Source organism: Pleurodeles waltl, chromosome 3_1 (genome assembly GCF_031143425.1).
Source record: "Pleurodeles waltl isolate 20211129_DDA chromosome 3_1, aPleWal1.hap1.20221129, whole genome shotgun sequence".
Classification (NCBI taxonomy): Eukaryota; Metazoa; Chordata; class Amphibia; order Caudata; family Salamandridae; genus Pleurodeles; species Pleurodeles waltl.
Genome location: NC_090440.1, coordinates 374,814,427 through 374,830,511, shown reverse-complemented (window position 1 = coordinate 374,830,511; position 16,085 = coordinate 374,814,427). Strand labels below are relative to the sequence as shown.

The window sequence follows — 16,085 nt, the reverse complement described above, 5'->3', positions numbered from 1 at the left end:
AAAACACCTCCCCCAACCCACCAGGAGCCCAGGGAGGGAGGGAGGGGCCAAAAATACCCTACTACCGGCCACTGTGCCAACAAAATGGTGCCAACACCTAAGATGGCAGGATTAAATACTTGACGCCAATAGCCCAAAAGCGCCCAACGGCGCCCGTGGGCTATACCACTTCCCCCAAACCTCCCGGGGGGGAGACCTCATTCTTCAGCGGTCCCCCCGGGGCCTCCTTGGGGAAGAAGGACACCTCACAGGCTTGTTGTGTGTAAAAGGCCGCTTTATTGGAAACAGGTGCACTAACATTTACTTATACCCTACGCCTTCCGCCTCACAAAACTAAAGCCTCACTAGACATCAATTTTCCTACTTCCTCTCTCCCCCCACCCCTCTCCCTCTCACCCCCCTCCCCTACTTTCAACCGCATGACCTTTCGACTGTAACTCTTCTTGTCATAATCCAAACGTCAACGTTCCTAGTCTCCTAAAGTCCAACTATCTGTCGTAATTGTCCTGCTGTCGCCCACTCCCTTTTCCACCTGCAAATATGTTGCTGGCACTGCCGTCCTTCCCTGTTGTCATATTCCTGCGATCTGGCCCAATCCCCGCCACCAGGAAAAGGCGCACCCTCGCCTTTTCCTGTGTCTCCCCCACCCGTCTTTGAAGGCTCTCTTCCGGGAGGTTTAAACTTGAGGAGCAAAGTTTCCCTCAACTGCAGCAGGTATAGCTCCATGCCCATAAAGGACAAGTGCACCCCGTCGTCCCTAAAAAACTTTGTCCTCAAACTTCAGATCACCGTGCTCCAAGCACGTGATACCCTGGCTCACACAAAAAACTCTAATCTCCTTGTTTATTTTCCCCCGTGCTTTCTCTATGGCCCCTGGTTTCCGTGCCCCCCTCCAAACTCTGCGGGGTCCATACCAGATGGCACCCATGCCAAAATCTTTTAATCTCCATTAAATCGCCCCTCTTGTCCTTAATGACGTCTAGCCCAGTCCTCTGCACCAAGTCATTCTCCCCTAAATGCAGGAGCAACACGTCTGGACAAAACCCCTAGCCCTTCAAGTCCTTCAAAGTCAACAACAACTGTCTCCACTTCATCCCCCCTTTCCCTGACCATCTCACCCTATATCGGTCCCTGTCCAGCCCTAAATTGTCCCCTATTGCTGTAGCCCGAGCTTGATGTTGCGCCCACTTCACAAAGGAGTGTCCAATGACCCATATGTTCAGAAACTGTACCTCCGGGCCCCGCGCAGAACCTGTGATAAAAGGAAAAAATTCATGTCACTCTACTAAACAGCCAACCTGGCCCCCCTTTCCTCACAAAACGCCTATACACATCCGACTTCCATCTCCCCAAAACCATTATGCGACTGTCCGCCCATCCCCTACACCCTGCTTCCGTCGCCATCCCGATCTGAAATGAATGAGTACCAAACTGTAACTCATTCTGTCCAATGTGCTGCAAGCCTGACTGCAAAACACCCAATAACTGATAGGGTGACACCCGCTCCCCTGTCCGATGCCTAAAAAACCCTTGTCCTCTCTCCCAAGCCGTCTGCCTCAACTCACAAGCCTAACGAAAAGGACACACAGCGCAGTCCGGGTAAGACGCCAAAACCACCCGCGCCCCAAAACCTTGTTGGTCTGTTTTAGAGCTCCCGATTCGCACAACCAAATGACCACGTCCAAAGGCTATGTCGTCCCACGTCACCTCCCTGTGTCCCCGTGTCCCCAGGAGCTCCGACACCCTGAAAGCTCCGAAAAAACATCCAGGTCATCAAAAGTACGAAACAGTAGGCATTCAAACCCATCATAACAAATGCTCCTGAGAACCTGCGTCACTCTTCAGTAAATCCAGTGTCAGTGGTTGCCTTTTCGATCCTGGTCTCCCGTCCTCTTTTTCCCAACCATCCAGAATACGCTGTCCCAACTCACCCGCCTATGGGGGATAACCCCATGACAGTTTGCCCATAAATGCAATGCCCACCAATTTCCCGGAGATGGTAACCCTGGACTGTCGTCTCTCCACCAACTCCATGATAAAACGTACCACATCGTCCACTCTATCGCGCTCGTCGTCCCTACGACAGGCTCCTGATCGCGTGAATTCCCTCCACTCCTGCATATACGCCTGCTGTGTGGATGGCGCCAACGAGTTCAACAGCAATCGAAGCATTCTGTCTCTCCTGCTGACCGCAACGCCTCTGGCATCCGCAACCAGCCCATGGAATCTCTCCCACTATGAACGAGACAAAGCATCCGCAACGTCATTGTTCACACCCAGCACATGTCGAGCAGTAAAATGAATATCGCGACGTAGGCAGTGAAGCACAAAAACTCGTAACCGCAGCACCTGCAGCTCCCTTGCAGACTATCTATTGACTACGTGCACGACTGCTAAATTGTCCACACGGAAAAGTACCCTCCAATGTTCCAATAGATGCCCCCAGATGCAAACCGCAACGATGAGGGGGAGCAATTCCAGGAAAGCAATATTCCGTCCACCCTAGGTCTACGCCGCCGGCCACGAATCAGCACAATACTTACCATCCCAGTAAACGCCAACCCCTGCCTCGCCGGCCGCATCTGAGAAAATTTGCACGTCCCAGTCCACGACCTGCCATGTCCGCAGTGGAATACCATTAAACCGGTCCAGAAAAACGCCACACATCCTCAAGTCCTCCTTTATCCCTGCACGCAACCGCACATGATGGTGCTGTAGCTGCTTGCCCGCCAGGGCCATCCCCAGTCTTCTACAAAAAGTCCATCCTGCCCGCACGACCCGACACGCAAAATTGAGATGACCCAGCAGCACCTGAATGTCCCTCACTGTCACCTTGTCTCCTCAAGATCTCCGCAAGCGTCCTCACCATGACCTCTTCCTTCTTGAGTGGCAACCTCGCCACCATCATGTGAGTATCCAATTCAATGCCCAGAAAAGTCAGAGCTGCCCGTTTTCTCAGGGGCCAGGGGCCAGGGGCACACCCAGGTCCCCCATAAGAGCCTGAAACCGCTGCAGGACGAATGTACATTGGTCCGACTCTGGCGGCCCCACAAAAAAGAAATCATCCAAATAGTGCATCACAGCAGTATGCCCTGTTGCTGTGGCAAAGATCCACTGTAGAAACGTACTGAAGCAGTCAAACAAAGCACATGAAATGGAACAGCCCATGGGGAGAGCCCTGTCCACATACCAGTGGCATCCAAACTGAATACCCAACAATTCAAAATCGCTGGGGTGCACTGGCAACAGTCTAAAGGCCGACTTAATATCAGTCTTGGCCATCAAGGCCCCTTGTCCGAAAATCTGCACCAATTCAATGGCCACGTCAAGCGACGCATAGGACACCTTGGTCCGTTCCTCCGGAATGAAATTGTTAACAGAGGACCCCTCTGGCCACGACAAATGATGTACGAGTCTGTACTGTCCCAGCTCCTTCTTAGGAACAACCCCAATAGGGGAAACCATGAGATTCTCCAGCGGCCAGTCCCTGAAAGGCCCTGCCATGCGACCCTCTTCTATTTCCTTTCACAGCTTGTCCAGCACAATGTCTTCTTTCCCAGTCACTGATCGTAAATTATCCGACCACCGGCGCACCCGTGGCCCTTCGTATCCCAATGAAAAACCCTTCGCGAAACCCTGGAACAAAAGTGTAGCCGCCTGTTTGTCTCCATACGCGCACAACCACGGGTCCAATCTGTCCAATCTAACCGGCGTACAAGCCTTTTCCCAAAGGCCCCTGTCCACCCCGATAACGCCCGGACTGCTGATTCCCAGAGTTGCTCCTCCCAGGCTGCTGACCCTGCCCTGTGCCTGCAACCCCTTGTGTTGCTGGGACATTACAATGCAAAATCACATGTCATCCCGCGCAGCGAGAGCATTCGTGTCGAAATTTACAGTATTTGCAGGTGCACAGACCCTTGTTGTAGTCCCAACATGCGCCTGTCTTGGTGGGACCGCTCCCTGCAGCTGACCCTCCCTTTGCCACAGTGCCTGCCCCACCCTGAGTGGGGCGCTCTCGAAAGGGCTGGTAGGTGATGGGCAAACCACTGGCCGTAAACACAGTCTTACCGAATTTTGTGGGCCCCATGGTATGCTGCCAAAGATCCGTGTCAATCCACCCCATTTAACCTCCTCATCGGCCGCCATTCTTGCCCGAAATTCCTAGTCATACTGTACCCAGGCATAACCGCCGTAATTAAGATACGCCTTCCTAATGACATCCATATATTTAAAGAGCGCCACAACCCTTTCAGGGAAGCGCTCACAATATACACTGGCATATATTAAAAACGCAGCCGTCCAATTTTCGATAGTGACCGGCACCTTTGGACGTTTAGCAAGCTCGTTCTCCTCCTTCTCTTTCGAACCCTCTTTTGCCCTGATTTCCCGATGCAACAATTTGAGCATCTCCACGGACTCCCCCTTCCAAATCTTTTCCTTAGTGGTCAACATTAAGTGGGCCCCCAGAGGTTTCGCTGTCCCCATGTACGGCAACTTTTTGGCCTTGTCTGCCCCGACAGCGGACTTGTCCGTCCCCGATTTCGCCGCCTTCTCCTCCTTCGCCTCCCCCGCCGCCGAAGATGCCCCTTTGTCCTGCTGCGACCCTTTGTCCGCTTTGTCCCCTTCAACTTGATCAGGCCCGACCTAGACATCCGCGACGTAGACCCCTTTATATAGCCGGTCCTGAGTATCGCCTACCTTTGCTTCCACCGCCACCGAAACAGCCCCAGTGCGCACCGCACTGCGCCTCTTACCTGCCTTCAATACTTGAGGCTGCTCCAGTGTCCTCCTCCGTAGTGGAACTTGCTGTCTGCGATCCTGTTCTGGGGTCTGAAATGACTGAACAGCGTTAGACATTCCCCCCCCCCCCGGCACTCCACCATGCACACTTGTTCTCCTCCTGCAGTTCTCCTCCTGCAGTTCTCCTTCCTCCAGACTGTCCTCATCATAATCCAATTCCTCCATCACGTCAAACCCCTCATCCTCCGCAGGCAGGGCGCCCCCAAAACCCTTGCCTGCACCTGAGCCGCATCCACTGAAAACTGCGCAGATCCTGTAAAGGCCTTACCAGGTTGCCACTCCCGCAGGAAAGCCGCAACGGGGGGCGCAGAACCCACTCCGCCACTGCTCACTGCGGAAACCCCATTGGTCGCGGTCCGGCCGTGCGCAACTTCTCTAGACGTCCTCTGGCCGGCCGTGCTGGGCCTCGTCATCACTTCCTCCTGGGGTCCTCGGGCCGCCCCAGACCCGCCCAGGTCCCGATGCAGCCGCTCATCAATCCTACATGCAAGGAGCTCCCCAAACCTTCAAAAACCTCCCCATCCCCTAACCCCTCACCCTCCACCTCCTCACAATCCTCTACTCCGTCCTCCTCTACTCCCCTGACATCCCCTGCATCTCCCAAACTCTCCTTGTATTCCGCCCGTGCGTATGTGCGGCGATGGTGGAGCATGCGTAAAGTAATACCATCCTCCTCTACCCCCCATGATCCCCCTTCCTCACCGTCACTCCAATCCCAACTCGCGGGCCCTCCTGACACCATTACCTCCTCAGCCCCTTCTGACTTGCCTGAGGACTTCCCATCCCCCCAAGCCTGGCCTCCAACCACGTGGCCCTGCCGCTCTGTGTCATCTAGGTGTAAAAACCCTTCCTCTTCCTTGCCTGCCGTGACCCCAATCTGCCTAGGGGCCCTGGGCCCCCGACACGTACTGCCTGCTCTGCAGGCTCACTTGCCCTTTCCTGAGCTTGGCACAGAGCCGCGGCGCTGTGCAGCTCCTCTCACCCTCCTCTGCAGGGAGGCCCGGGCCGTGGGCGCGCGGCCCACCGAATCCTCGGCCGCTGCGCGCCCAAGCCCAGCCTGCACAGAGCGCCGCTTCCTGGGGCGAGCGCGCGCCCCTGGGGAGTCCCCTGGGCGCGAAACCCAGCCCCGCGCAGCTTCGGAGCCACAGAGGGGCTGGGCCGCCGAGGTGGCGAGGCCCTCCCGTGGCCCCCTACAGCCGCACCCCCAGCCCTGCCCCTCCCTCCGCCCCTCCTCCTTACCACCTGCCTGTCTTCCTGAGCCTGCGGCGAAGAGCAGGTGATCACCGCTGCCGCCGGAGGCCCGTCGCGGTGGGCGCAACGGGCCTTCCACGCCCTCCTTCAAGGTGTCCAGGCGGCCCGCCTCCCTCAGGAGACGGAGAGCCTCCTGCACCTTGCTCTCTGCTGCCCTGCCGCGTAACCGATCAGGTGTCGCCAACGCCTACCAAAAAAAAACTTCCACCTGAGAACTGTTTCTTTTTTTTTTTTTTTTTTTAAGCATGTTGAAGCAATACTGCTAAATGCTACCCTAAGCACGCACGCCAGAAATACCCTACTTCCGGCCACCGTGTCGCACCAACAAAATGGTGCTGACACCTAAGATGGCAGGATTAAATACTTGCCGCCAATAGCCCAAAAGCGCCCAACGGCGCCCGTGGGCTATACCACTTCACCAAACTTCCCGGGAGGGGGGGGGACCTCATTCTTCGGCGGTCCCCCCCGGGGTCTCCTTAAAAGTATGAATTTATTGCCTGTACTTTTGCAGTACTTTTGAAAATGTATGCTATTGCTTGTTTGCAGAAATTATGTGGAGACATATAAATTACTGTTGATAAAGTACTGTTTACGATTAGTGAAAAGTGCTGCTACATTTGATTTTATAATGTTAACTTAGTAAAATTATATGTACACAGTTCATTAAATGTTTATTAGCACATTAATTTTATCTATTGCAGCAGTAAATGAGTATACACTAAAATAGTTCAACATTTTATTTACATCAAAGGAAATTTGAAAAACTTTCACAAGAACCTCCCTGCTCTCAATATACGACCTGCCTTATACATAGGATAGAGTTGACATTAATTTTAAAAAAGTATTTCTTGATTATGTCTGCATTCACTTAATTTAGGTATCTAATCGTTTTCACAGGTGATAATAAACAGCACAATTTCGCCTAACATGACTTTTACAAAAACGTCACAAAAGTTTGGCCAATGGGCAGACAGCAGAGCAAACACTGTGTTTGGTCTGGGATTTGGATCGGAACAGCAGCTAGCCAAGGTAAGCAAACTTCCTGCAAAATATTTTCTGTGTTTCGGTGAAACAAGTTGTTCAGTCAGCCAAATAAGAAGTTGTAAGTGTTTTAGATTGGTAATGGCAGGATCTGCAAATATGCCACCATAAGACTGAAAAATAGTGTGGATGGTTTTGAATAATACCTGTAAATACCTTAATTACTGAGTAAATACTAATGTTCAGAATGTATAACATTTCTGCATGTACAAAGTCAAAGGTCAAAAGTCCAAAAAGAAAAGATTTGTATAGTAAACTGCCCTAGGTAGGCTAGGAGTTGAAGAAAAACCAGAGGCTCTCTAAAGACGTTGTTAGCAAAGGGTACCCATAAGCTCCATGATCGCATTTTAAGAGCATACGTTTGCCACAGATTCTGGAGATGTTGGAATCAGGAAATACAAATTGCATTCAGTCGAGATGTAAAGAATTTAGGCCCCAAAAACGTTAAGTATGAAAATGTAAACTATAATTTACACGGCAAAAAACTTTATGGGGCAAAATCAGGATAAAGTTGATTTTATAAGATGCTATATGCTAATATAAATTAACATTTCTAATACTGACCTGTTGACGTCCGTCAGGGGATAGAAAAGTTTCTTTATGCACAATCTGGGTACAGTTGGCCATCATGAATGGGTTTTGTGAGCGTAAAGGTGGCAGTCTTGCCTAGTTTAAAATGCCACCTTAGGCTTTATAAAAATAATGGAACTCTGTCCGCTTACACAGGATAAATTCTCAGGTGATATCCACTTTGTATGTCACTGCCTTGGACTGGCGTGGTTGGATCCTGAGACGATGCAGGCGTGAGGCAAGAAAGAAAAGACCCTGGAAGGAAAGGGCAGAAACAGGATAAACTTTGTTGGATCTATATGATGGGTTTCCCTAGTTTTGTGTGTCTGGTCAGCGGTTTCCACATGTTTGGACCAGTGAAAACAGGCTGCGGGCAATGTACTGAGATGGTTCCAAGGCATCAGAGTCGCTTACCAGCTGCTAAGACTTTTCGTAAGGATGAGATAACAAGGATGCCTGCACTCAGAATATATGCTAAAGCCACACCATGGCGACAGGGTTGTTCTTTGCTGGTCTTGTGAGTTATTTACACATTTTCAGACTTATTTGTAGAGCTATGTTGCCAAATGACAATGTCCTGCAAAGTACCTCTGCTAGGGACATCTTTTTTGTTGTCATTGTTAAACTCCCACAGTGGTTTGGACACTGTGCCAAAGAAAGTACTCTTGAGCTTGCCAATAGCAACTAAAAGTAAAGCAACTGAATTTTCTGTTGCCTTTTTTGATTAGACGGCTGGACATCAAAGCTACTTTCTTTCTTTACAAATTGGGTTATTGCGGAGGATGCAAGTCATTCGCAAGTAATAAGTTCACAAGTTTCTCTTACTGAGAATCAAGTACCCCATTGTAGCCCTTCACTGTCAAAGGATAGCGAAGCAGAGCTGTCTAAGGTTTACTAACGGGAAGTGGTGTGGACAAGTACCCCCTAGCTTGCTGATATGTCACAATACTCAATAACGTAGCCCAGGAAAAGTACATTATTATGCACACTATGTATTAATTTACAAATACATACAAATAGTCTTATCAAAATACCTTTGACACCTGCAGAACAGTTGGCACCTCAGCTAGCTGTAACCATATATCACATGCCTATAGACACAGTACCCTTGTTTGCAACTGTAAAATGTCAGACCTACTAGCTTTGTCAGTTTCATTACAATTGTAAAAATAGAAATACAACATTTAATCTAATTGCAAACTACATTAATAGCATCCTCTGATGGTACCATCTATCTGAGACATTTGTTAATATGTAATATGTCCCACTGTTAATGTGAGCATTTTCAATAAAGCATTGTACATTCAACATGTGGTTGAGTAATTTTTAGGTCTGATGTTTGTCAAGACATTTTGATTTTACTTAAATTATGCATAACATACTTTTAAAAGGGGGCTTTTAGCCATCTGTTTTCATCCAGTGGTCTATTGTCATTCGTGTTTTGCTTCTGCCAGTTACATTATACAGGATGGGCAGTGGGTCAGCCTGCTTCAGCCACTTGCTAACTTCATTTTCAATTACTGTATTTTGCAGTGCACAAGGAGCACATCCGCACACAGGGTAGTTCTCTTCGATTCCCAGTGTTCTTATTTTTACTTTAGTGTTGCCTTTGTGTTTGAGCCTGATGTGATAACATGACATGGTTTTTTTTAAATGTTTTTTTTATGAGCACTGATCACATTCCAGTTTTAATAGTTCCTGTCTGCTCTTAATGCTGTTGTAAAGTCCTTTTAGAGAATACTTTGTTTATCTGACTGCTCGTATTTCACAGCATACCAGATTGTGTCCATTTGAAGATGTTCTATAAAAAGTATTCTCTCTTCAGTATGCTTGCAACAAAGTGCATTTATGGCTGCACTGCCTGTATGTCATGTTGGTATGGATGTTAACTGAAGACTTCAGTCATAATTGTAAACCAGTGTACCCTGTAGGTTTTGCTTGTGTGGTTTTCTAGTTTGCTTTCAGTGCTCTTTTATGTCATGCTTATTTAGACATTTAACAACTATATTGCTGTGCGATTTATACAATTTCCTGTCCTTTGTATCTATCTGTCGTCTGTCACCCCGACTCCTTGTCTGTCACTCTATCTGTCCGTCTGTCTGTCTAGGTAACCTTGTATTTCCATCTGACACCCTGTCTAGGTAACGTTGTATGTCTAGCTATCTGTCTGCCTAGGCCACTCTACATGTCTAGCTATCTGCCTAGCGACCATGTACTGTATGTCTGGCTGTCTATATGCCTAGTCAACCATGTATGTCTATCTGCCCAGGTCACGCTGTGTGTCTAGCAGTCTGTCTAGTCAAGCCTCTGTCTAGTTAGCTATCCAGCTGGCTGTGCAGTCCTCGGTCTGTCTGTCTGAAAGTCCCTCAGTCCATCTTTTCAGCCCTCTAATTTGTAATAAAGATTTACAAAAACAATATAAAAAACGCATTACCAAAGGCAGGAGGCTGGCAGCCAACGCCAGACTGACTGACTTTTTTCGGTCTGGTGGTATCCATGAGCTTTTGATTTGATTGGTTTTGCCAATGCTTGCATTAAGTAATATGATGCAGGAGATGTATGCTATGTATTGTAAACACATTTATGATTCTGTATAAAACCTTTCTCAAGTTAGTAGTTTAATATGTAATATAGAAGGACATATTTGTGTGTGTATGTGTATGGTTCGTAGGAAATAGTCTGTAAATATATATCAATCTTAAGGGATATGGATGGAATTGTTTCAGTACAATCTCTTAAGTAAAGTAAAATTGGTATGATTGTGTCAATGGAAGGCATGTTCATTTTATACTTCGGCATTGATGAAGTGAGATGTTATACTAGCACAGGGGAGAAGAAGTAATCAGTGCACTGAATATCATTGAGGAGGGGCAGTTGCAAAACGTTGAATAAATGCTGCTTAATAACTTGATAGAAGCCTGCTCTCTCTCTCTAAATGTAGAAGTGAACACCTGATTAAATCAGGAACTATTTATGCTTCTTCTAGTTTTTTTTATAAGATTGAGAGATTGAAGGGCTTAGCAGCTCCCCTGACAAAGTTTGGCAAAACTGACAGAATTTCCAAAGCTAAAATACTGTCAGTCAGCGCCAGACCTATTGGCTTTGCAAATGCCTATTTTAGGTTTACACTGCTGCCACTGCAACTTTAGAACAAACCAACAAGAATCCCATGCACTCGAGCCTCTGTGCAAAAGCACAATCTCCAGGAGTGCTTTAAAAACGTGGAAAGCTTCCCCCTGGAAAACTTATTGTAACATTGAGCAACTCTTTATGATGGGTGGCTGCCTATTCTTCAGTCCCCCACTCTACTGAAGTGTTTGTGTCGCAGCTGCCCATCCTGGTGCACCAAAGAAACCAAATATGCTAGTTTTTGGTCCCTAGAAAAGGGCCTCTGGGGAACTATTCTGCCCTAGTCAGTTTTCAGTGACTTTGACACTTTCCAGAAATGCTTTCTTTTTCATATTTGGGGCCTTGTGCTGCACGTTTCAGTTTTCAACTCTGGTGCCAATGCCTACATGGGCACCCAATGTTGTCATTTGTTGAGGGTAGTGTGGGGGAGGAGGCCTAATACTTCCAGGGAAGCAGCCATCTCTCCACACCACCTTCCCTTGATGCCACCAGGTTGCCGGCATCTTCTGTGCTCTTGCCCGTACTTCTACCTGTGGGCGGGTCAGGACCCAGTGACTCTCCTGCCTCCATTGACGACAGGAGGCCATATACTAGCACAAGAAGCCGGATCAGTACTCCATAATCTTGTCTGTTTGTTCTATTCCAGGGAGATGGAGTCCCCCAGCACAGCATTGCATTCTGTGTATCAGGCCCCATGGATGGGTTCTCTGGGCTGAGAGGCTCTGACATGGGCTCCATACATGCCCCCTCTTCATTTAAATAAAGTGAAGGTTGCACCAATGCCAGGGAGCTTGGCCCTCCCTAAGGGATATAAATGATTCATAGCAAAAAGCTATGCGCTTGGTTTCCTGCCCAGTCCAATGGGGAATCGGACTTTATTCCTAATTTTCTTCAGCCCTGTGGGCTGATTTATTTTATCTTGGAGTCATTCAACTTTTCATGGTGAACGTTAGCCACCAGGAGTATTTTCTTCAGGCCCCCTGTCATCTCTGTGATATTGTTGTCATGAACCTTGGTTTCTAATTCTCCTGTTGTTGAACCTACCTTTGCTGGTGGGCTGTGGAGGGAATGATGGAGAAGCCCCCCAGGCAAAGTACCCACCCTGACTCACTTTCAGGCCCTATGGCTTTGGCAATCTTGCAGAGCACAGGTGTCAGTGGTGGCTTAAGTGGCCCCCACCCTAGATGGGGTGGGGGGGGGGGTCACCCAGCTGCAGGACCAGTCCACAAAAGATCCAGGGAAACACTGCAGGGATTTCCCAAGCAGGTCCATACCTGTACTTTTCCTCAGATTATAAAGGGCCAGTACCACTGGCCCTAGAGAAGCACTCCCACTCCCCTGTGGCAGTTAGCATCAAAGTCCTTTATTTCTTCCTTCCAGTTGAGTTATGTGGCTTCTTCTTCCAGCTGGGTATTTGTTCACTGTGGTACCTCACAGGTCCAGTGCGTGTGTCTTTCTTGAGCTGGAGTTTTTATATGGGGGTGGAAAGTTCTTGAAGGTGGGTACCTCTGCCGAGTCTGAGGGTGTCACATCAGTCTACCTTTGTCCCAACCCTCAGCACAGCTTTCTGTTACGTGTAAAGATGGCGACTTGAAGTGGTCTATGGAAAAACCTTCCCTTGAAGCCTCAGCTCTGTGTCTGACACAGCTGCCTGATCCTTTCCTACCAAGACTTGAGAGGGGAACCCCTCCTGAGCATGGTCAACTCAGACCTTTCAAAGTGCGGCTTGAGGACGTTCACATGCAGGACCCTCAAAGGGTTCCTAGAAGTCTGTATGTCCACCAGGTGGTGACATTACTCTTTCACTCTGTCACCTCAAATGGCCCAGACAGCACGGGCTGTACTGGGGCCATCACCCACACTTTCTGGCAAGGCTGAAACTCAACCAGAGTGGTATTCTGGTCGTACAAGTGTCTCATATCCTCCTGGCTAGCTTCCAGATTCTCCTAGGTGAGTTTCTGGAAGCGGGCTGTCCTAATTCCTGAAGGCCGGCATGTAACTGAATACATCCTGGGGTGGCTTATAAGAAGCTTGCTCCCAGCCCTCCTTCACCAAACTGAGAGGCCTTCTCACAGGGTGCCCATAAAGAAGCTCAAATGCGCTGAAGCCATCCCTCTTCTGTGGTACCTCCCTGTAGGCAAATAACAGCCATGGTAACAAGATATCCCACTTATGCCTCATGGGTTCCGAGAGACCCATAAACATGCCACCAGGGTATGGTTGAACCTTTCAACCAACCCATTGCTTTAGGGGTGGTAAGGTGTGGTAAACTTGTAACACCACACACCTTCCACATAGTTTTCATGTACAATTGCATGAAATCGGTACCCTAGGCATATACCACCTCTGCTGGAAACCCGCACAGGTAAAGATTCCCATAAGTGCCATGGCCACGGTGGGCACAGTCACTGTCCTCAAAGGATAGCTTCCGGACACTGGGTGGAATGGTCCACCAAGGCCAGGATACACCTGTTTCCCATGGCTGTCTTGGGATCCAGAGGCCCCACAATGTCAATGCCCATCTGCTCAAAAGGAGTTCTAACGACCGGAAACTGTTGAAGAGCCTTGCATGTCTTCCAAGGTTTGCCAATCGTCTGGCAGGTATGACCGGTCCTGCAGAACACATCTGAGATTTTCCTCATTTGGGGCCAATAAAAGTGAATGACAAGCCTGTTAAAGGTCTTGTACTTCCCCACATGACTTGGCCAGTGGCACATCATGAGCCAAACCCAGTAGGAAGGCTCTGAAACACAGGGGTGTCACCAGCACATGGGCTGCCCCATGCTCAGCAACCTTGGTCTATACAGAAGATCATCCTCCCAATAGATCCAGTGAGATCCCGAAGCTTCACCACCTGCCATGGTCTCAGCCTGTTTCTGAAGACCCTCAAGAGTGGGGCACTCTTTCTGCGCTGCGCAGAACTCTCTGGTAGGTCCTCCTTCCCCCTGCCAACGGGTCAGTTCAGGTACGCCCCCCAGTTCGGTCACTTCTTCCCCTGTAGGTTCTGGGGCATCTCACTCAGGTTCAGCCTCCTCTAGGACTGTGGGAATCTCACAAGTGGGTTTCCCGTGCAGCTTGCCCCCCTCCTCCTGGCAGGCACCTGGGCCACTGTTTCAGGTTCCAGGTCCTTCTGATACCTCTCTCTCGCGACCATGGACTGTGTGGTCAAGCATGCCCACTCTGGCAATCCTAACGTCTCCAAGTTTGACCTGAGCTTCACCTCCCTTCAGGTGGTATGCGCCAGGTCATTCCCTAGCAGACCATCAGCAGGCATGGGTGGACTTGCAGCTACCCTCAATGAACCTGAGAACCCTCACCCCAATTCAAAGAGAACCTGAGCTACCAAACTTTGCTGCTCAGTGTTGTCTACTGTTATAACCTGGTGGACCACATTAAGGATTACCTGCTCCTCAGACACCAGATGTAGGAAGCTGGCCTGGTGTGTGGTGGGTACCCAAGGTACTTGCACCTTATAGCAGGTCCAGGTATCCCATATTAGGCAGCGTCTAGAAGCCAGGCTCTCTAGAGGGAGCTGTGGATGAGCAGCCAAGGCTTATCTAGGAGACATGCAAAGCTCATGCAATACCACTGTAGACACACAACACAAACACACATGAAAGAAAACACTGTTGTACAAAAATAAAGGTACTTTATTTTTGGTACACAATACCACAGAATACTAGAATGGCAACCCACCAATAGGAGGTAAGTAATACACCAAATATATGTATACTAGCAATCAGAAACAGGCATAGAAAAGGTTAGAAAACAGTGCAAATTGCAATAACCAAAAGTGACCCTAGGGGGAGCACAAACCATATACTAAAAAAATTGGAATGTGTCCAAAGGACCCCCCACCTAGGTAAGTGGAAAGTGTAGAGGGGAGCTGGTGGTACTAGAAAACCACAGAGGTAAGTGAAACAACACCCCCCAGCGACCAGGAAAGCAGGCGTTAACCACTGGATTTTCCCCAAACTACCCACAAAGAAGAAAAGAGAAGAAATGCAAGACCCGGAAGAGACTGCAAGACCCCAGAGGTGGATTCCAGTGAAGTAGGACCGGTGGAGAGAGGGCACCAAGTCTAGAAAGCACAACAGAGTCCAGTGGTGACAGGAGCTCCTACCCACCACACTGAAGATGCAGGAGTTGGTTACCAGTGAACACAGGAAGGCAGCACTGCACCCCTGAAGACTGAGTTGAGTTCCTGGAGGATGCAGTTGATGTCCCACGCTGGCAGGAGATTGCAGACTGGAATGCTTGTCCGGATTCCACCAACAGTCCCTGAGCCTGTGTGGACTGGTTTATACACAGAGGGCACCAAATGTGCCCTTCAAAGCGAACCAGTGGCTTGGCGAGGATACCCCTTCCAAATCAGTCACACCTATTTGCAAAGGGAGAGAGGGTATAACCTCCCTCTCCCAAACGAAATCCTTTTTTCTGCCTTCCTGGGCTTGATCAGATCAAGCAGCATGAGAGCAGAAACATGTCTGAGAGGTGGCAGCAGCTGGGCTGCCTGGAAAACCCTGTAAGACTGGTGGTAGCAATGCTGGGGGTCCTCTAAGGATCCCCCAGAGTGCATGGAATCATTCTTCTAATACTTGCAACAATATTGGGGTATGGTTCCGACATGTTTGATACCAAACATGCCCAGGTCCGGAGTTGCCATTATGTAGCTAGACATAGGTAGTGGCCTATGTCCAGTAGACGCATAAAATGGTGTCCCCCACACTAACAAAATCCAGGAAAAATGGAGCTGGAGTTCATGGGGGCACCTGCTAGCGTAGGGGTGCTCTCACAGGTACTTGCACTCAGCCCCCTGGGCTAGAAGGGCCTACTAAAGGGGTGACTTGCAGTGACCTGGTAGTGGAAGGGTGCATGCACCCTTTCACGCAGGTTGCAATGGCAGGCCAGCTGAAAATTTTGCTTGGGCTCCCTATGGATGGCATAGTACATGCTACAGCCCATAGGGATCCCCTGGCACTCCAATGCCCTGGGTACAATATACTAGGGACTTACATGGGGGCACCAGTATGCCAAATGTGTGAAAAAGGTTCCAACAACCATGTTAGAAGGGAGAGAGCATAATCACTGGGGTCCTGGTTAGCAGGATCCCAGTGAACACAGTCAAACACACTGACAAACAGGCAAAAAAGTGAGGTAACCATGCTAGAAAATAGGCTACTTTCCTACACCAGATGACAGCGGACAGTTGTCATACTGGCTCCCGTGACTCTAAACCTCCACCTGCCTCCCATTGATGGTCACCCACTGCCTGTACTCCTTAGTGTTGTAGG

At 49.2% G+C, this 16,085-nt stretch overlaps 1 protein-coding gene across 1 annotated transcript in view; it reads left to right on the top strand.

Annotated features, from left to right (window-relative positions):
- The window catches only part of HOMER2 (homer scaffold protein 2), a 519,584-nt gene that overhangs the window by 204,925 nt on the left and 298,574 nt on the right, over window positions 1–16,085 (top strand). Inside the window, exon 3 of the mRNA XM_069222560.1 lies at window positions 6,949–7,080. Coding sequence (XP_069078661.1) covers window positions 6,949–7,080 — 132 coding nt within the window. The remainder of the gene's footprint in view (window positions 1–6,948; window positions 7,081–16,085) is intronic.